General features: G+C 37.8%; 1 protein-coding gene across 8 annotated transcripts in view; it reads left to right on the top strand.

The window, feature by feature from the left end:
- DNAI4 (dynein axonemal intermediate chain 4) overlaps window positions 1–22,714 on the top strand; it is a 90,993-nt gene that overhangs the window by 20,682 nt on the left and 47,597 nt on the right. For 3 of the 8 annotated variants that reach the window (XM_078332182.1, XM_078332187.1, XM_078332183.1), the window contains exons 2-4: window positions 9,599–9,711; window positions 16,756–16,912; window positions 22,252–22,391. In XM_078332182.1, coding sequence (XP_078188308.1) covers window positions 9,599–9,711; window positions 16,756–16,912; window positions 22,252–22,391 — 410 coding nt within the window. Of the gene's footprint in view, window positions 1–7,698; window positions 7,884–9,598; window positions 9,712–16,755; window positions 16,913–22,251; window positions 22,392–22,714 lie in introns of all 8 variants that reach the window. The other 5 variants (XM_078332185.1, XM_078332184.1, XM_078332186.1 and 2 more) reach the window with 2 other exon arrangements.

Below are 22,714 nucleotides of genomic sequence, written 5' to 3'. Positions count from 1 at the left end.
GGATAACTGGATTGCCACCTGGAAAAGAATGAAGTTAGACCCTTACCCCAGATTTAAGAGCTAAAACTGTAACACTCTTAGAAGAAAACTTAGGGGTAAATTTTTATGACCTTGGATTTGGCAAAGATTGTTATATGTGACACTAAAAGCATATGTAACAAAAGAAAAAGTAGACAAACTTGACCTTACAAAAATTTTTAAATGCTTGCATCAAAAATATATTCAAAGTGAAAGGAAAACCCACAGAATAGAAGAAAATATTTGTGAAACATATATCTGGTAAGAGCTTGTACCATTTATAAAGAACTCCCAAAATTCATTAATAAAGACAAATAATTAAATATTGGTCATTTCTCAAGAAAAGAAATGATCTGAATGCTCATTTCTCAAGAAAAGATATACAAATAATTAAAAAGCATATGAAACTATGGTGGACATTATTAGTCATCAGAGAAATCTAAATCAAGCCCACAATGAAGTATTCACTTTTTACCCACTAGGATAGCTAGAATTAAAGAGTTCCATAACAAGTGTTAGAAATGAAGAAAGCAGAACCTTCATACACTGCTGGTGGAAATATAAATTGGCCACTTTGTAAAATTGTTTGGAAGTTCCTCAAGAGGTTAAGCAGTGTTACCATATGAACCAGCAATCCTACTCCTAGGTATGTATACCCAAGAGAAATAAAATATAATTTCCACACAAAAAGGTATACACAAATGTTTCTAGTAGCATCATTCATAATAGACAAAAGGTCTATTATGGGTAGACCTTTTAATAGATAAAAGGCCCTTTTTCCATTGATGGACAACCTAAATGTCCATCAATGGAAAAATGGCTAAAGAAAAGGTTGTATGGCCATACAATAGAATATTATTCAACCATAAAAAGGAATGAAGTACTGATGCATGAATCTTGAAAATATGCTAAGTGAAACAAGCCAGTCACAAAATACTGCACAGGATATGATTCCATTCACTATCAAACTCCGAAATAGAGAAGTCTATAGAGACATGAAGATACTAGTGGTGGCCTAGGCCTGGGACCGGAGATTTTAGGGGGCTATCTTAATATGTTTTCTGTTGTTATTATATGACTGAATGCTCAAGACTCGGTAATTTATAAAGCAAATAAATGAATTTCTGACATTTCTTCAGGCTGGGAAGTCGCGGGTCCAGTGGACACATCTGCTGAGGGTCTACTTGCTAGTGGGGGACTATCTGCAGAGTCCTGGGGTGGAGCAGGATATTATCTGGTGAAGGCTACTCACAAGAGATAGAGAAACTGGCTTTTATAACAGACCCCTCTAATTATAACTAATCCACTCCCTTGTTAACCTACTGACCCATTAATTCATGAATGGATTAATCCATTTGTGAGGGCAGAGCCCTCTTGACCCAGTCACTTCCCAAAAGTCCCACCTCTCAATACTATTGCATTAGGGACCAAGTTTCCAACACAACTTTTAGAGACACATTTAAACCATAACTTTCTGCCCTTGGTCCCCAAATTCACATCCTTCTTACATGTAAAACACATTAATTCCATCCCAATAGCCCCAAAGCCTTAACTCATCAACTCAAAAATCCAGTCTTACCTGTGAGCCTGTGAAATCAAAACAAGCTATTTGCTTCCAACATACAATGATTGGGCAGACATGGGGTATACATTCCCATTCTAAAAGGGAGAATAGGCCAGAAGAAGTAACAGGTCCCAGAAAAGTCTGAACTCAGCAGAACAAACATTAAACCTTAAAGCCGGAGAATAATATCTTCTGACTCCATGTGCTGCCTTCTGGACACACTGGTGCAGGGACTGGGTGCCCAGGGCCTTGGGCATCCCTGACTTTATGGCTTTGCTGGGTCAGTCTACACTACAGCTGTCCCAGGCTGGCTTTGTAAGCTGATAGCTCTGCAGCTCTGAGGTCCTGTGGCAATCCTGCTCCCATGTCTCCATTAGGCATTACCCCTTAGGGGCCCTCTGCAGGGTTTTGCCCCTATGATAAGTCTCTGCATAGACTCCCAGGCCATCTGATACATCCATTGGAATTAAGATGGAAGCCACCATGCTTCCACAGCTTTTGCTTTCTGTGAGCCTGCAGAATTAATGCCGTAAGAATGCTGCCAAGGCTTATGGCTCACGTCTTCTGGAGTACTGGGTACAGTCCCAACAGCGGTCACTTGTGCCACAGCTGGGGTTGTAGACTCCTTGCTAGAATTTGGGGACCCAAGGTAATTCTGAGCAGTGAGCTCTTGAAGGGCACCCAGAGCGTGTCCCCTGAAATCATTCTGCCCTCTTAGATCGCTGGGCCTGTGTTGGAATTAGCTACCTAGAAGATCTCTGAAATGCCTTTGGAGTCTTCTTCCACTGTCTTAATGATCCCTTCTATCTGTACTAAATTCCTTAGCATATGGTCTTAGGGCCACACCCTTGGTTCATTCTTTACATGGCAAGGCTGAGACTTTTCCAAATCTTTCAGCTTTGCTTCTCTTTTCATTATAAGTTGTTTTTTAATCTCATCCCTTCGTTCCCAAATCTCACTATAAGTAAGCAAAAGCAACCTATGCAGCATTTTGAACACTTTGCTTAGATATTAATATTTCTTTTGCCAGGTATCCTAGTTTGTCACTCTTAAATTTTGCCTTCCATAAATTCTACCAAGTTCTTTACTACTTTATAACAAATACAGCTTTTATTCCAGTTCTTTTTTTTTTTTTTTTTTTTGAGACGGAGTTTCGCTCTTGTTACCCAGACTGGAGTGCAATGGCAGGATCTCAGCTCACCACAACCTCTGCCTTCTGGGTTCAAACAATTCTCCTGCCTCAGCCTCCCTCATAGCTGGGACTATAGGCGCACACCACCATGCCCAGCTAACTTTTGTATTTTTAGTAGAGACAGGGTTTCACCTTGTTGACCAGGATGGTCTCAATCTCTTGACCTCGTGATCCACCCGCCTCGGCCTCCCAAAGTGCTGGGATTATAGGTGTGGGCCCCCGCACCCGGCCTTTTATATCAGTTCTAATGAGAATTTCTCATTTTTGCCTAAGAGACTTCATCAGAATAGTCTTTACTATTCCTATTTCTACCACTGTTCTGTTAACAACCACTTAAGCAATTAAAAAGATTCAAATCTTCTCTAGTCTGCTCTTCAGAGCCCTTACCAGAATCACCCTTAGTGCTGTTTATGGCAACACAGCCTTTTTCTAGACTGTTTCTCCAAAGTTTTTCAACCTCTGTCCATTACTTAGTTCCCAAGCCACACCCACAATTTCAGGTATTTGTTATTAGTCCCACTTCTTGTTACCAATTTTCTTAGTTTGTTTTCTGTTTCTGTAAATGAATACTTGAGACTGGATAATTTATAAAGAAAAGAATATTATTTCTTATAGTTCTGGAGGGTAGGATGTCCAGGGTCAAAGGACCACATCTGGTTAGGGCCTTCTTGCTAGTGGGAACTCTGCAGAGAGCTGAGGTAGTGAAGGCCATCACATGGTGAGGAAGGTTTATGAGAGACAGGGAAACTGGCCTTTATAAGAGACTCCTCTTGTGATAACTAACTCGCTCTCTTGATAACTCATTTATACCTTAATCCATGAATGGATTAATCCATTTGTGATGACAAGCCTTCATTACACAAACACCTTCCAAAGTCGTAGCTCTCAATACTTCTGCATTGGGACCACATTTCCAACACATGAACTTTTGGTACACACATTTAAACCATATCAGGGATCATAATGGAAACAGAATCTCTTCTTGAAGTGTAAAAATGTTCCAAAATTAATTGTGGTGCACATACATGTGAACATATTAAAAGCTATTGAATTGTGCATGTTAAAAGCTATTTAAAAAAGCAAATTAATGCATATTAACGTTATTCCTATTTTGAAGTTTGAAAATTTAGGTAAAATGTAAAAAACTTTTAAAAACTTACTCTTTACCGAAGCAGACAAACATTGAAAACTGGAAGCTATTAAAGGAATTTGTATGAGTGATTTGAAAACTTTCCTTCAAATATAATTACAGACTCAGATGACTTCAATTGTGGTACGTGTCAAACATACATAGATGAAAACAGAACACAAAAAGTGGGTATACTTCAAAACTCATTTTATGAGGCTAGCATTACCTTGATATTAAAACCTGAATACAGTATGAGGAAGAAACATTATATGCCAATTTTACTTGCAAACGTAGAGAAATCCTCAGTAAAATATTATCCAATAAAGTTTAGCAACAACAACAAAAAATGCCTGATGATACACCATGAGGAAGTTTGGTTGGTGCCAAGAAATCAAGATTGGTTTAACATTTAAAAACCCTTAGTGTATGTTGGTGGGTGTGTAAATTAGTTCAACCATTGTGGAAGACAGTGTGACAACTCCCCAAGGATCTAGAACTAGAAATCCCATTTGACACAGCAGTGCCATTACTGAATATATACCCAAATAGTTATAAATCGTTCTATTATAAAGACACATGCACACGTAAGTTTACTGCAGCACTGTTCACAATAGCAAAGACCTGGAACCAACCCAAATGCCCACCAATGATAGATTGGATAAAGAAAATGTGTCACATATACATCATGGAGCACTAAGCAGCCATAAAAAAGGAAGAGTTCATGTCCTTTGGAGGGACATGGATGAAGCTGGAAACCATTATTCTCAGCAAATTAACTCAAGAACAGAAAACCAAACACTGCATGTTCTCACTCATAAATGGGAGTTGAACAGTGAGAATGTATGGACACAGGGAGGGGAACATTACACACCAGGGACTGTTCGAGGGTGGGAGGCTAGAGGAGGGATAGCATTAGGAGAAATACCTAAGGTAGATGATGGGGTGTTGGATGCAGCCAACCACCATGGCATGTGTATACTTATGTAATAAACCTGCATGTTCTGCACCTGTACCTCAGAACTTAAAGTAAAATTAAAAAAAAAAAAAAAAAACCTTGGTGTAACTTACCACATTAACAGCTTAATGTGGCAAAAACATGATCATTTCAATATGGACAAAGTATCTGATAAGATTTAATATTCATGATTTTAAAAATTCTTATAAAACTGAGAATTGCAAGGAACTTATAAAATCTTATTTAGGTGATCTGTAAACTCCTATAGTATGATCATATCAAATGGTGAAGCATTTCAAAAAAGAGCCTGCTTCTATCCAACATTCTTGGAAATCAGCTCAAAGTGGTAACAAGAAGAAATGGAATGTATAAGAATTGGAAAGGAAGAAAGAAAACATTGAATATTTGTGGATTGAATACATACCAGCAACAAATAGTTCAAAAATTAGCTTTTTTTAATTTTAAAAACAAAATTTTTTTAGAGATGACTCTTGCTTTGATCATGCAGACTAAAAGTGCAGTGGCACAATCATAGCTCACTATTGCCTCAAACTCCTGGGCTTAAGCAATCCTCTTGCCTTAGCCTCCCATGTGACTAAGGCTACAGGTGTGTGCCACTATGTGCAGCAAATTTTCTCGAATTTCTGCTGTGTTGTCCAGGCTGGTCTCGAAATCCTAGCCTCAAGCAGTTCTTCTGCCTTGACCTCCCAGAGCACTGGGATTATAGGCATTGAGCCACTGTGCCCATCCAAAAATTAGAGATTTTTAAATGATACAGTTTATAATAGCACTAAGATTTATCAAGCACTTATGGAAAAATATAACAAAAGATGCATAAACTGGTATGTTAAAAACTATGAAAGTTTATTGGAAGACTTTAAAGAGGAACCAGAACAAAAGGAGAGATAGACCATGTTTCTGCATAGAAAGAGTCGTTATTTTAAGATCAGTTATCCTAAATTTTGATTTATAGATTCTTTGCAATTTTAATCAAAATCTCAAGTTTTTAAGTTATTTTTTCAGAAACTTTTCAAGATAATTCTAAAATTCATATGGAAATGCTAAAGGCTAAAAATAGTCAAGACACTTGCACAAAAACTCAGTGAAAGCACTTGCTTTCCTAGACACAAGGCTTAATAAAACATGTAATAATAGCAAAGGGATAGAGAGCCTTCCTGAGCACATATAAGTGCTTATTTTGTAATAAATGTGAACTGCAGAGTAATGGGGAAAGGACAGAATTTTCAAAAACTCTTGTTGAGACAATTGGATTTTCTTTTTTTCTTTTTTTTTTTTTTTGAGACAGAGTTTCTCGCTGGAGTGCGATGGTGTAATCTCAGCTGACTGCAACCTCCACCTCCTGGGTTTAGGCAATTCTCCTGCCTCAGCCTCCCAAATAGCTGGGATTACAGGCATGCACCACCATGCCCAGCTAATTTTGTACTTTTAGTAGAGATGGGGCTTCTCTATGTTGACCAGGCTAGTCTCAAACTCTCCATCTCAGGTGATCTGCCCACCTCGGCCTCCCAAAGTGCTAGGATTACAGGCATGAGCCACTGCGCCTGGCCAAGTTTTCTTATGAAATAAAAATATACTGGCTTTATTTCTTGTCCTGTATACAAAAATTAATTCTGGGTATATTATGGACTTAAATATGAAAAGCAACATATAGGACTTCTGGACTGGGAATGGCTTTTTAAAGGAGACATCTAAAGCACCACCCGTAATGGAAAATATAATACATTTTATTACATTAAAAATAACTCATATTCATCAAATATGCCATAAAGAAATGAACCCACAGTGTGAAAGAAGACACTTGTAGCTCATTCAACTGAAAGGACTCATATTCCAAATATTTAATGAACCACATTACCAATAAGAAGAAAGTCTCAATAAAAAATGTGCAAAGGGCTTGAATAGGAAATTCTTCCCCTCTAAATGGAAATCAAAATGGGAATAAATATATAAAAAGGAGTTCAACTGTATTAATATCACTATTTTCTGCCTCCACATTTTGTCCCACTGGAAGGTTTTTTGAGGCAGTAATATGCATGGAGCTGTCACCTCTTATAACAATATCATCTTTTAGAATACCCACTGAAGGACCTGCCTGAGACTGTTTTACAGTTAACCATTTTTTTAAGAAATAAAAGGAGTACACTCTAAAATCATAAAAAGTCTAGTAAGCACATAAACCAGAAGCATAATTTATTATTGTTATTAAATATTATGTACTGTGCATAATTGTATGTGCTATACTTTTATATGACTGGCAGTGCAGTAGCTTTGTTTATATGAGCATCACCACAATCTGTGAGTAATGTGTTGTGCTAAGACATTATAATGACTGTGATGTCACTAAGTGATAGGAATTTTTCAGTTCTATTCTAATGTATGGTACCACTGTCATATATGTGGTCCATTGTTGATGGAATCATTTTGTGGTGCAGGACTGTAAACCAAAAGTATATACTAACTTGGGAAATGCTTATTAATGAACTGTTAAGTGAAAAATAGTGAGTTCTCTTTAAAACATATACATACAATTTACGTGTACCAAAATAATAACAATCTGTCTTTCCACCTTTCTGATTTTCCTGGTTAATATATATTGACTATATATAAATAAAGCACAAATAATATTTTAAGAAGGTTTTTGCATTGTTAAGAAACTTTCTAAGCATGACATTTTAAAGCATCCAATTTTTCGTGTTTGTCCTGTTATGGGAACATTATACTTATCTTTTTTCTACCATATTTATTTCTGTTTTTTAGCAGCTGTTATTTAGGAGCCCTGTATTTTTAGTTATTTCATTTTAGATAACCATTTTTTTTAGGTGTTTGACATAAATGGAATTGATGTTACTCCTCGACCTCTTTACCATCCAGATCCACTTACTGGTACAGCAAAGCCAAATAAACTCTTGACATCACAAGAAGGATCACTTGGATCAGAATTTGTATCTTCCTATAGCCATTATCAGAATACAATAAATCCTAGTATGTTAGGGCAGTTTACAAGGTAGAGTATACTATCATACATTTCCTTTCTTCTATCATGTGTATTGCCTTTCCATTTAAATCACACATGTCTTAGATATCAGTTGTTTCCAGTCTCCCAGTTTCTCCATTTATTTATTTAGTTCGTTTTTTTGAGACAGAGTTTCGCTCTTGTTGCCCAGCCTGCAGTGCAGTGGCACCATCTTGGCTCACTGCAACCTCCATCTTCTGGGTTCAAGCGATTCTCCTGCTTTAGCCTCCTGAGTAGCGGAGATTACAGGCACCTGCCACCATGCCCGGCTATTTTTTTGTGTTTTTAATAGAGATGGGGTATCATCATGTTAGCCAGACTGGTCTAGAACTCCTGACCTCAGGTGATCCACCCGCCTCAGTCTCCCAAAGTGCTGGGATTGAGGGCATGAGTCACCCAGTTTTAATTATCATCTTAGTGTGTCATCTGTATGTTCCTCATGTTTTAAATTAAATGCAGCGCTCTTTACATCTTAAGAGTTCCCATACACTCACAACAAATCATTTGTGAAAAATATATATATTTCACTCAAGACTTCCTGAGCAACCAAAAGATGGGACTAAAATCACATACGATTAATTTCAAATTCCCATTAGACATTTTTCATCAGCTTCTTTTGAGCTGCATTTTACAGGAAGAGGTAACTTTCCTTTTTTTCCCCTCTTGTCCCATGCAGATCTGTTTTCCTAGGTTTTGATTTCTCTCCTATTCTAGAATACACAGCAATTATATTCTGCTCTCGAGCTGGCCTTCGAATTTGCATACAAAAATATAGGAGTGCCTGGTAAAGAGAGATTTCAATAAACTTTACATCCTCTTTTGATGGGCAGTTGACACTAAATAGGAACGAAAAAGAAAATATGAAATACCATGGAGTAGTGTTAAGTTCATACGTTTAAGGAAATTATTTTTAAATTCTATTGATTTCTTGATGAGTACATATATTTTAGTTAAATCTTGAGAAGTCCTTTATAAAATGAAATAAATCACATTTTTAAGATGACGTTTGTACAGTGAACAGAAATCAAGTGAAAAACAAAAGGAAGAGTATTCCAGGCTGAGGCTCTGAAGTTAGACAGCTCCGTAAGATTGAGGAACTTAAAAAAAAAAAAAGTAAAGGAAGACTAATAATGAAGATGAATACGCTGGATAGATAGACTATACTTTGGATTTTTGTACTAAATGTATTTGTAATTCATTGAACGATTTTAAGCACGGTTGACATGTCTTTCCTCTAAAATACATTTTGTCCAGGAATGGTGGCTCATGCCTGTAATCCCAGCACTTTGGGAGGTCAAGGTTGGCAGGAGGTCAGGCTCAGGTCGAGACCAGTTTGACCTACATGGTGAAACCCTGTCTTTACTAAATATACAAAAAAAAAATTAGCCAGGCATGGTGGTGCAAGCCTGTAATCCCAGCTACTCAGGAGGCTGAGGCAAGAGAATCACTTGAACCTGGGAAGCAGGGGTTGTAGTGAGCAGAGATCATGCCACTACACTCCAGCCTGGAGACTTCATCTCAAAAAATAAAGATATAAATAAGTAAATTTCAAATAACTTTTTATTTTAAAAATAATAAAAACCAACTTGTTTAAAAATATTATATCTATTTTGCTTATATGATCATAGTATATTTGATTAATTTATATACTTAATTTTTCATAAGGACATTAAATAAATGACTAATGGTGTTATTCATTATTAAAGGTCAGTTTTAGGAAGCAGTATGATTTCTAAGTCAAGTGTATCAACAAGTGAATCAATAGCAGAAGACTTAGAAGAATCATCCTATAAACGAGAAAGATTGACTAGTTTCACAGGTAATGAAAATATACTTGTTTATTTCAGTAACAGTATTTGCTTATTATTTTTTGGATACTTGAGATAAAAGAAATATGGTAATGATTTCCAAATGCTGGCTTGTGAAATGCCTTCAAGAAAATTACCAGGGGATTATCTATTTTTTTAAGTTCCCTGGGTGACTTTTTAGAATCAGCCTGGGGAAGAACCACTGATGAGAGCTCAGCTGCTGCTGCTGTCTCCTCCTCCTCCTCCTCCTCCTCCTCCTCCTCCTCCTCCTCCTCCTCCTCCTCCTCCTCCTCCTCCTCCTCCTCCTCCTCCTCCCTCTCTCCTCCCTCTCTTCTTCCTCCTCCTCTTCTTCTTCTTCCTTCTTCTTCTCCTCCTCCTTTTCTTTTTGTTGTTCCTTTTTCCTTCTTCTTTCTTTTTCCTACTTCTTCTTCCTTCTTTCTTCTTCTTCCAGGGTCTCACTCTTGTCACCCAAACTGGAGTGCAATCTTAGCTCACTGCAACCTCTGCTTCTTGGGCTCCATTGATCTTCCCATCCCAGCCTCCCAAGTAGCTGGGAATACAGGCACATGCCACTGCACCTGGCTAATTTTTTAGCAATTTTTGTAGATAGAGGTTTTCATTATGTTGACCACGTTGGTCTCGAACTCCTGGGCTCAAGTGATCTGCCTGCCCTGGCCTCCCAAAGGGCTGGGATTACTGGTATTAAATCCTTTGAGGTTAAAAACAAAAAGCCTTCACAGAGAACATTATCGACTTTTGAATTGGGTTTTTAAAGATGATTAGTTATTTATCCACAGAAGAAGTAGGGGAAGCCCAATCCAGGGAGAGGCTAAAACATGAGGTAATGGAAGGGATTATGAAAATAAAGATGTCAGAATGAGGAAATAATAAGGGATGATTAAAAGTGCTGGGAGAAATGGTTACATACTTGAGGGATACTTGTTTTGGAGTGAAATAAGGATTTTTTTCTTTTAAAATAATAATGAGGGACTGGTGAAGATATTAAGGTTGGAAAATTGGTGCTTTAGGGACTTTTCTTTTTGGTGCTGGGAGATGTAACAGGAATAACTCTGACAACAAGTAAAAGAATACTTAACTAACAAGAACTTGAACAGATATTTACTTTTCTCACAATAAAAGAAGAAGATAGCTTTTGGCTTTGATTTTTTTTTTTTTTACTTAATTTTGTCAGAATCTGGATTGGCGGTTCTGCTATTCACTTTCCCAAAGCCTTTCTTTTTGTCTTATGGTCTCAAAATATTTTCCCCAGCTCTGGGCATTATATCCACATTAAAGACAGAAAGGAGAAGGGCAATAGCACCATCATATCTCTCTCATTTTTCAGGAAGGTAAAAAATTTCCCAGAAGCCTTTCCCCTTCCCGTATATTTCTGCTTTCATGTCATTGGACAGAACTGTCACATAAGCACCCTTAGCTTTAATAGAGGCTGGAAAATCAAGTATTTAGCTTTCTATTAATTTTATTAATAGCCATTTAGCTTTCTATTAATTGTATTATTTGTATTAAAAGAAAGAGGCAAGGGAAGAGAGAAAGGGTTTGGAATAAAAACCTAAGCAATCAGCAATGAGTGCTGCAGGAGAGAACCTCATTCTTTCAGTTGGAGGCAGGGAAAACTGGATTATTGTCATTAACTCCCCCAGCTTCTCTACAGATATTCTTGCCACCTTCCGATCTATTTTTCCAAACTATATCCAGAATGATTTTTTAGAAACCTCCTTTGCTTAGAAGCTAACTCTTCAAGGGATTTGCATTGCTCTTAGCATAAAGACTAAATCTTTATGTAACAATTTGCCTTGAAGCCTTTCTTTGCTTGTCTACATCAAAAACAAGTAGCACAAATTTACTTCCAGAAGACTTGAAAAACAATGTAGATATTCACATCATCTTGGCCAGTTGCTGGTGAATTCTAACTACGAAGTCAGCCTCTAAAGTGAATGACACCTAAACAATTCTACTTCTACCCCCTTGGCTTCTTTTTTAGTCTGTTCTAGAACAGTGTTTCTCCCTCTAGAGTGCATGTTAAAGTCATCTGGTATGCCTTTTACAAATTCCCATAGTTGTGTCTCAATTCAGGTCAGTTGAATTGCAGTATCTGGGACTAGGGTTTAGGCCTAAGTAGTAAATATGCTGATAAATGTTTTACTGCTTACACAGGGGGCAAGGAAACGCTTATTTGCAGCATTTGTCAATTTCCATGTTATAAATCCTCTCATCACAGCAGATTTCAAGCTCCCAACATAAAATTTCTGAATGGGAAGTTACAAACAGATACTTAGTAGCGCACCACCATACAGATACAATAGATATTTTAAATAACTGCAAGAGATTAGGTCATAGTAATTTTTTTTTTTTTTTTTTGAGACAAAGTCTAGCTCTGTCACCCAGGCTGGCGTGCAGTGGTGCGATCTTGGCCCATTGCAGCCTCTGCTTCCTGGAATCAGGCAATTCTACTGCCTCAGACTACCAAGTAGCTGGGATTATAGGTACCTGCCACCACGCCTGGCTAATTTTTGTATTTTTAGTAGAGACAGGGTTTCACCAGGCTGGTCTTGAGTGATCCACCTGCCTTGGCTTCCCAAAGTGCTGGAATTACAGGCCTCTGAGCCACTGCTTCTGGACAGTAGTAGTAAAATTTATAGCATAATTAGAAAGTGATGATCCTTGAGTAATTATTATCTTTGTTTTTAATATGATTTAATAATAAGTAATTTAATTTTGAGTGATGACTGTGTTTAACAACTGACTTACAAAATTCCTGAAATTAGCCTGTTCTAATATACTTCTAGATAAAAATATATTTAAAACATGTTTGAAACTTGCCCCCTCCCAGACCTACTGAATAAAAAATTCTGGGGGTGGACTTCCAGTTGCTGATCCTACATGTAGAGAGTTTGCTTATGTCTTATAACAAGACATGTCTTATAACAAGAAAAAGTTGGACTATTTGAAAATTAACCTTTTTTTGACTCATCAGAGGACTGGAGTGACAAGGGCAAACTGCCACTTTAAGATCTAGAAAGACAGACAATCCAGAGAAATGCAGGTCCCAAGAGTTACTTACCATAAGCTGGAGGAACACATGAATGATTATTTTCATGAATTGCTGGAGGCTGAGTATTAACTAGTAGAAGAGTAAAAAATTCCTGGGGAGCACAGTCATAGGAGAGGGCCCACATTTAAATAGGCTGTCATTCTAGGAATCTAATGGATTCTTTCAGTAAGGATCTGAGCTAGTGGCCTTGGTAGGGGAGGAAAAGAATGAATATCAACCTTAAAACACTCCCAGCCTCTTTTTTCTAACAAAGACTTAATCTGGGGAGGGGGGAAATTTGCCAGAGGGCAATTTTGATACTATAGGCCAGTTAGGGTAAGGGAATTCTACTCTAGCCCCAGCCTTTATTTCTTAACTAAGGAGGAAAATTAACAATGCTAAGGAATTCCGTTGGGAATGTTGCAGCCAGGGAAGGAAGTAGGGGCAGGGATAAGACAACTATACCCTTGGAGTAGGAATAGGTATACTTGTGAACACCATATCTCCAAGACACAGGTTCACTGAAAGTCTGAGACTCAGTCAGATTGTAGACTACTTCTCTTCTTCACACTTATCACTAGTGAACCTCCAGAGTAACCATACTGGTTACAGATGAAAAAATTGCAAGACATAGACTTTCTCTAAAGCAGTACAAAGAGAAGCCTGAAAGCCAGGAAGGGAAACAAAAGTAAGAAAGGTTTTGATACCTGTAGCGACAACAACATTAAACATTCTTCTGCTGAAGGTCTAATTACTTCAGCACCTCTTATAGGATACAACATGTCTAGCTTTCAACAAAGTCATTAGGAGTGCTAAACGGCAAGAAAAAATATTTCGAAGAGATCAAGCAAGCATCAAACTCAGACTCAGTGATGATACGAATTTAAAAAGTATTAGGGCATTTTAAATAATTATGATTAATATGTTAAGCAATCTAATGGAAAAAGTATACAGTGTGCAAGATGTGTAATGTCAGCAGAGAGATGAAATTGTTTGAAAGACTAGACATGCTAGATATCAAAAACACAGCAACATAAATGAAGAATATCTTTGTAGCCCCATTGACTTGACAGGGTTAAGGAAAGAATTAATTTGAAGATAGGTCAATAAAAACTTCCCAAACTAAAATGCAAAAAGAAAAACGAATGAAAAGAAAAACAGAACAGTCATTCGAGAACTGTGGGATAATATCAAAAGGGGTAACATATGCACAACTGGAGTAGAAGAAGAGAAAATGAGATAGAAGAAGTACTTGTCGGGAACATTCCAAAATTAATGTCAGACATTCAACCACAGATACAAAAAGAATACCAAGCAAGATAGATATCAAAGGAAAACAGGCCGGGCACCATGGCTCACGCCTATAATCCCAGCACTTTGGGAGGCCAAGGCGGCTTCACGAGTAAAGGTGTGGAGAGGAGCCATAATTGTCATGCTAGGCTAGAGCTCCCTCCTCTGGGAAGAACCAAGATGTTCCCTCCGTCGCTGGCAGTCAAAAGGAGCAGGCAAAGCAGACTGTTGATAGATTTGTGATTCTTTTCTAGGTGGAGAGAGAGGTGTACTCAAAATCTGTGGTATAGTCAGTCTAAAGTTAGGGGATCTGACTCATGAAATAGATTCTATGGGTAAATAGTATGATTTGGGGGTAGTTTCTGAATACATATTAAATTCAAGCAACATTTAGGAAATGGGTAATACAGAACACTAGGCAAAATTCCTATTTACCATCCTAGGGCTTTGTCTATGAATGGTAGTTCCTCTGCCAACAAGAAGGTTGACTAGACTATTCCTTCTCCCATAACTGAGATGTTACTGTATTACATTCTATGTACGTAATATATCTAATGTAGGATCATTCATTTTTATAATTAGCATGTCTGTACCACAATGCTATTTTAAATTATCTATAACTAAATTACAAAGGAAGATCCGGTGGTCTAACAGTAAGGAAACTCAGAGAATCAAGAGCTTAAATCTCTAGTCTCAAACTGCTGGTATCCTGTGTGGATTTTACACTTAACCTCTCTGTTTTTCATTTTCTTTATTGATAAAACATTTAGCATATATATACCTCAAATTTTGTTCTTGTGGATAATTCATTTACTTTTTTACTTATTTTGTCTGTCTTAACCAGATTTACTTATATAAATAAAATCTTTTACTTATTTTTAAATTTTATTGCACAAATAATAAAATTAAAGATTAAAAAAAGAAGAATCACCCAAAAATGAAAAAAAATTGACAATTTAAAATTTTCTATTTCCTCACCTTGTCCATCTGCATAATGTTTTACATTCTTATTGCCATAGTGTAGACCATGGTCTGAACTGCTTTGTCATTTAACATTTTAGAACATATTTTCAAATTTTTTTATTATTACATTACTTACCACTTAATAGTCGTATATGGGTATACCATAATGTATTTAGCTTTAAATATCACCAATCACCAATATTCAAAATATTGATGATTGGTTTTTGGTGTTAATAACTTGTATTTTTTTTAGATTTTAAGGAAGGTGTTTTTCTCAGCTCTAACCTTTTTTTTTTTTTTTTTTTTGAGACGGAGTTTTGCTCTCCTTACCCAGGCTGGTGCAATGGTGCAATCTCGGCTCACCGCTACCTCCGCCTCCTGGGTTCAGGCAGTCTCCTGTCTCAGCCTCCCGAGTAGCTGGGATTACAGGTGCGCGCCACAACGCCCAGCTAATTTTTTGTATTTTTAGTAGAGACGGGGTTTCACCATGTTGTCCAGGATGGTCTCAAGCTCTTGACCTCATGATCCACCCGCCTCGGCCTCCCAAAGTGCTGGGATTACAGGCTTGAGCCACCGCGCCCGGTCAGCTCTAACCTTTTTAAGAGGAGACTGAGACGCTGGAAAGTGTACGTTCTTAAGTTTTCCTAAAACTGCCCAAGCTTTACCTATCCCAAAAGCTCATGAATGTCTGCTGTACACCCTGTTGATAGAAAACATTGAACTCTCATTTATATACTTTCTCATGGCTGTTACTCACATAACCAATTCCAAACACTCCTACCTGTGAAAATTTCTCAGTGAAATTTTCCAGGGACCTTGGATCAAGTTCTGACTGTCCTAAAGGTTTATGGCCAATTATTTTCACTGTATTATTTGCATGGACATTAGTGCCCATTTTATTTCTATAGTCAACCAGGACTAATATAGGAGAATCTTTCTACCCCTGGTGAAGATGATTAGAGGTGGAATGGCATCTAAATTAAAAGACAGCTAGGCCGGGCGCAGTGGCTCACGCCTGTAATCCCAGCACTTTGGGAGGCCGAGGCGGGTGGATCACGAGGTCAAGAGATCGAGACCATCCTGGTCAACATGGTGAAACCCCGTCTCTACTAAAAATACAAAAAATTAGCTGGGCGTTGTGGCGCACGCCTGTAATCCCAGCTACTCGGGAGGCTGAGGCAGGAGAATTGCCTGAGCCCAGGAGGCGGAGGTTGCGGTGAGCCGAGATCGCGCTATTGCACTCCAGCCTGGGTAACAAGAGCGAAACTCCGTCTAAAAAAAAAAAAAAGACAGCTAATGAGGGCAAATGATGGATAAAAATTTGCTGAAGCTGCAAATTAGAAGCTAACTTCATGGCTCAAAGAAGTGTTGCTTATTATGCTCCCTAAATGTACTTGCCTCCATATTCTTGACTAGTACCAACAATCACTAACCCCAGTTCCCATTCATATTGTGGGATAGTTATAATGGAATGCCCTTAGAGTTATGACTGTAGGTATTAGACTGGGGTAGGCTTGTTATATCAGCAGGGAAGACTGACTGTTTATGGCCTACACGATCCAATTTGGCTTCAGAAAGGTTGAACAGACTTCATCTCACAACCTGGCCTGTTCCTTGACTATATAAACCACCTGCAGTATGTTACCCATTATGGTATTTTGGTGACTAGAAGGAAAAACGCAAATTAAAAATAGCAATTAATGAACGATTTTTAATTAATTATTCTTAATAACTTAATCATGTATTTTAGATTTGCGAGTTATGAGGACAGCACCTGAAACAATGATAACAAAAGAAGACCTGGAGAAGAATATAGAGATAATACTCACAGAGACAGAAACACTGAGATTTTTTGACTTGCCCACAGTCATGGTCTCTGTAGAATCTGAAGAAGCTGAGAAAGTAACGTATGTATGGTTCGGTTGTCTACATTGTTTCTGTAATTCAAATGCTAAGCCAAGGGTTCTTATGCTTGTTTCTGTGAAGGGTCCTTGGGGATTCTGGGATATACACTGGGCGGGGGGGGGGGGGGGGGACTTGGCAGGGGAGACTGTATATTCCCTACAAAATTTTATAGAAAGTTATATAAGTGCCATGTGAACTTATATGGAAAGTAAATGTTTATGTTGTGTGTAAATTTTTCTAGAGGAAGAGCCCATAGCTTTACCATATTTTTAAGTACTTAGGCAAACTTCTAAGTCAAATAATAAAATAAGCTTCCAAGTCTCTCTATAGGTTTTATTTTTTCTTTTATACATATTTAAATCATTTTCAATTTAAAAAGAAAGAACTGACATTTTTACAGTAATAGCAATTTCTTTTGCACCAACCTAATATTTAAGACTTAGGGAAAATATGGAGAAATAAATGAATGTATTATATTAGAGAGGTTTTCTATTTCTCTTTGTTAATGAATATAAATAGAGTTAGTTTTGGTCTCAGGTATTTTGACAGTCTGATGTTAGGTAGATATACATTTAAGGATTGTTATGTTTTCATGAAAAATTGACCCCTTATCATTTTGTACTATCCCTCTTTATCCCTGATAATTTTTCTTGTTCTGCTCTCCTCTAAAATTAATATAGGTACTATAAATAGATTATTGTTATTCAGATTATTTTGCCTCAAATATTATTTGAATAGGATTTATAGTACTAAAAACTCCATCACCAAAATAATTTTAGGGTACTATCCCTTCTCAAAGTATAAAATATTATAATATTATTTGGGCTATAAAACATACTACATATTAGATCATGAATAGCATACTTTTTAAAAGCCCATAAAAAGTAAGAGAAAGTTTCTAATACCAAAAAAAGCAAAAAAAAAAAAAAAAAAAAAAAAAAAAAGGGAAAGGGGGGAAAAGAAAGGGATAGATAACTGCTTTGAAGTCAGAAAGGGAGAGATGCTGGGAACAAATGTTAATATTAACACATGGATCTGGAACCCAGTGATGAGTTTTGGGTTACCCCAACTCTTACATTAGAATTGCTGAGAGAGAGATTCTTGTGTTAAGCCAAGACTCTCAAAAGGAGCTCCATTATCTCAACTGCTCCTAGGCTAGTAGTGTCAACTCCCTACTTTCAGAAGCAAACACAAATCTCTGGAGGAAGGCATACCCCCATTTTGGCTCTTAAGATTCCCTCAGATCACCTGGGTGTGGTGGCTCATGCCTGTAATCCCAGCACTTTGGGAGGCCAAGGTAGGAGGATGGTTTGAGCCCAAGAGTTCAACACCAGCCTGCAACATGGTGAAAGCCCCATCTCTACATTACAGTTTTTTTCTTTTGATTAGCCAGGCATGGTGGTATACATCTGTAGTCCTAGCTGATTGGGAGGATGAGGTAAGATAATCACTTTATTGAGCACAGGAAGTTGTGACTGCAGTGAGCTGTGTCCACACCATTGCATTCCAGCCTGGTTAATAGTGAGAGACTATGTCTCAAAGAAAAAGAAGAGGAAGAAAGATTCCCTCAGGTTGAATTTGGTAAAAATACACCAAAACATTAAAGAAACAAGTCATTAAAAATAAGAATAAACAGAAATACAGAAATAATAACCCTAGATCTAGATCCTGAAGACTATAATTATATTATCAGATATAGAATATATGTATGAAATGTTTAAACAAATAAGGTACAGAGTTAAAACATGATTAACTCTAAGAAACTCTCAGGCCAGGTGCGGTGGCTCATACCTGTAATCCCAGCCCTTTGGGAGGCTGAGGCGGGCAGATCAGTTGAGGTCAGGAGTTCGAGATCAGCCTGGCCAACATGGCAGGTCTCTACTAAACCCCATCTCTACTAAAAATACAAAAATTGGGGCATGGTGGCGGGTGCCTGTAATCCCAGCTACTTGGGAGGCTGAGTCAGGAGAATTGCTTTTCCAGGAGGGGAAGTTTGCAGTGAGTAGAGATCACACCATTGCACTCCAGCCTAGGCAGCAGAGCACAACTCAAAATACATAAATAAACTGTCAGAAATAATGACCTATATTTGGAAAAATATCTAAAAAGAACTTTAAAGTATGTTTATATAAGTGTTGAAAATAGGCAGTAAGCTGATTTAAACATTAGACATAGTTGAATAGAGATTTAATGAATTAGACAAAAGAGCTGGATAAATTATACAAAATCAAGTTTGGAGATAAAATGGGATATAAAGTATGAAAATAATGTTAAAAAATATGTTAACAATAGGCCATGTATGGTGGTTCATGCCTGCATCCCAGCACTTTGGAAGTCAGTCCAATTGGATTGCCTGAGGTCAGGTGTTTGAGACCAACGTGGCCAACATGGTGAAACCCTGTTTCTGCAAACAATATAAAAATGAGCCCAGTGTAGTGTTGGATGCTGGTAATCACAGCTACTCGGGAAGCTGAGGCAGAAGAATCACTTGAACCCAGGAGACGGAGGTTACTGTGAGCCAAGATTATACCACTGCACTCCAGCCTGGGTGACAGAGTGAGACTCCATCTCAAGAATAAAAAAGAAGCCAGGCGTGGTGGCTCAAGCCTGTAATCCTAGCACTTTGGGAGGCCGAGGCGGGTGGATCACGAGGTCAAGAGCTTGAGACCATCCTGGTCAACATGGTGAAACCCTGTCTCTACTAAAAATACAAAAAATTAGCTGGGCATGGTGGCACGTGCCTGTAATTCCAGCTACTCAGGAGGCTGAGGCAGGAGAATTGCTTGAACCCAGGAGGCGGAGGTTGCGGTGAGCCGAGATCGTGCCTTTGCACTCCAGCCTGGAAAACAAGAGCGAAACTCCGTCTCAAAAAAAAAAAAGAATAAAAAAGAAAAACAGTTGACAATAAAATAATGGTCTAGCGTATATCTAGTCAGAGGTTCAAAAAGGGCAGAATATAAAGAATGGAGGAGAGGTAATATTCAGAGAGTGGGGAAGGACTTTCCCAAGCTATTGAAAGACACCATTCCACAGAAATAGGAGTCAATAAAAGTAAATATCCAAAAAGAAACGTTTTCAATGTGGGTCAAGATGGCCCGGGAGAGACCTATGTTAATTCTAGCTAAATAATTATAAGCTTGCTTGGCTCAGAGTACACTGAAGTTTATACACTGAACTAAACTAGTTATTAGCGCAGTTAATTAGAAATCAGGTGGCAACAGGAGGCCTAAGGTAAAGGCCATCCAAGAGCACGGTAACACCAGGGAACACCTGGTGTGATTGAGGTTATGGAATACTGCTCTGGTCCCAAGAATGCCTTCTCCTCATGGAGACTGCATGAGGGCCTCATAAAGAGGGCTTATGCAAAGATCTCTAAGAAGGGAGGCGATGTCCACTCACAATGTCCAGGAAGGTATTTGTAGATGGTAGCTGGCAAGGAGGGGGAAAGCCTTGCAGGGCAGAGATCATGGAACACCTCAGGCTCTGCCTAGGTTCTTGGAATATGGAGTGATTTTAATTGCTCTATGTCCTCAATGCTTGGGAGATAAAAGCCCCTGGTTGCATTGGGTGTAATCAGACCCAGTGGCTCCTATACTTCTGATACAGCTGAACCCTGATAACAATCCATGATAAACTCATAGTGCTAGTTTAGCATGTCTTAGAAGGATCACAAGTGCTGTTAAATGCTCAGAACAGTAGTTTAGCATGTCTTAGAAGTATCTCAAGTGCTCTCCACCCAGCTATCTTACCTACTCCTTTACCCTCCCCTTCCGTGAGATTTATGCACATAATAAAAGTGTTTGGTGCCCAGAGCTCGGGGCCAAGACAGTTCCCAAGCTTGCGTTGGTCCCCTGGACCCATGTTGTAAATTCTACTCTTGTGTCCCTGTCTTTATTTCCTTCCGGACTAAGGGCACCCATGTATGGGATTGGGGCTGGTACCCAACACTCAGTGCATTGTACTGGCATTCCAGAATACCACATATAAAGAGAAGATTTAAAAAATAGAAGGAAGCCAGGCACGAAAGCACATGCCTATAGTTTTGGCTACTTGGGAGGCTGAAGCAGGAGGACAGCTTAAGCCTAGGAGTCCAAATTCAACCTGGGCAACAAAGTGAGACCACATCTCTTATTATTATTTATAAATAAATCAATCTGTAAATAAGAGGATTGGAATCTAAAAGTTATTTCATTAAAAAACAGAAATAGAAAAAATATTTTTTAAAAACATGTCACCTACAGAGAAACAATTAAACTGACAGCATTATTAGGGATAAACTATACTTCATAACAATAAGAAGGTATAGTAGTCCTGAACTTGAATATTCCTAATGAAATAACCTGGGCCAGGCACAATGGGTGGTTCATGCTTGTAATACCAGCACTTTGGGAGGCTGAGGTGGGCAGATCACCTGAGGTCAGGAGTTCATGACCAGCCTGGTCAACATGGTAAAACCTCGTCTCTACTAAAAATACAAAAATTAGCTGGGCGTGGTGGCGCATGCCGGTAGTACCAGCTACTTGGGAGGCTGAGGCAGGAGAATCACTTGAAACTGAGAGGTGGAGGTTGCAGTGAGCGGCTATTGTCCCACTGCACTCCAGCCTGGGTGATAGAGCAAGACTCTGTCTTAAATAAATAGATAAAATAACCTGAAAAGATGTGAAGCAAAAATTGGAAACTTCATGTATATCCTACTAAAGTAGGAGATTCAAACATACCTCTTAATTATTGTTAGGTCAACCAGAGAACAAATTAGTATGGATATAGAAAATTTGAACAAAAATGTAATGGTCAGATACAGACTTCTGTACTCAACAATTAAAGAACACATTCTCCTTCTGCACACATGCAGCATTTATAAAAAATTATTCGTAAGGCTATGAAGCAAGGTCTCAAAACTTTCAAAGTAGAATTATACCAATGAAAATTTCTGGGCACGATGCAATGAAGTTAAAAAATAATAACATAAATCTTAACTAAAACATACACAATTACATACAAATTTGGAAGTTCAAAAGCACAATTCTGAATTCCTCATGGATCATCAAAGAAGTGATGGAAAATTTAAAAATATTCAGAACAAAAACCTACATGGAGTTAGTACTAGCATGTTATTGATAGGTACTGAAAGTAGTAGGGATTTTGGGAGATAGACACAATATAAGAGTCCTCTGGAGGTCATTTAATGCAGTCTTTTCCTAAGGTTGTTTTTGAATTCTCACTTCACTTTTTAGTGCAAGCCACATTAATGAAAGTAATTTTAAGGAAAAGAATAATATAAAGAGATAATACGTGTGGCGATGATTCTTATTAATGAGTTGGATACCTTTATTTTTTACAGCCAGAGAAACAAGAATTATGAAGTCCTTTGTAGAAATAGATTGGGCAATGACCTGTATGTTGAGAGGATGATGCAGACTTTCAATGGAGCACCAAAGAATAAAGATGTTCAATGTGATAAAATCATAATGGAAGATAAAGGTAATTTGCTTTATTCTGCTTGATAAACTGTAATGTTCTTATATACATTCTTTGAGTCTGTAAATCAATAAATGAATATTGAAATATATAAAGCAAAAATAAAAAATAATTTGGCTAAATCACAACAGTAGTTGGTCACTGATTTATAGCTTGCAGAATTTGACAAGTTAAGTAATAAATATAAAAATTTGAATAACAATTATGCATCTTGATTTTTATGAATACTATGCCATAGAACTTTTTACTCTTTAAATATTTATAAAAACTGATTATTTACTATGTCACAAACAATATCAGCCATAACTATTAACATTTTAAATGTG

This window comes from Callithrix jacchus, chromosome 7 (genome assembly GCF_049354715.1).
Source record: "Callithrix jacchus isolate 240 chromosome 7, calJac240_pri, whole genome shotgun sequence".
Classification (NCBI taxonomy): Eukaryota; Metazoa; Chordata; class Mammalia; order Primates; family Cebidae; genus Callithrix; species Callithrix jacchus.
Note: the sequence above shows the minus strand (reverse complement) of the source record. Positions and strands in the feature narration are given on the sequence as shown.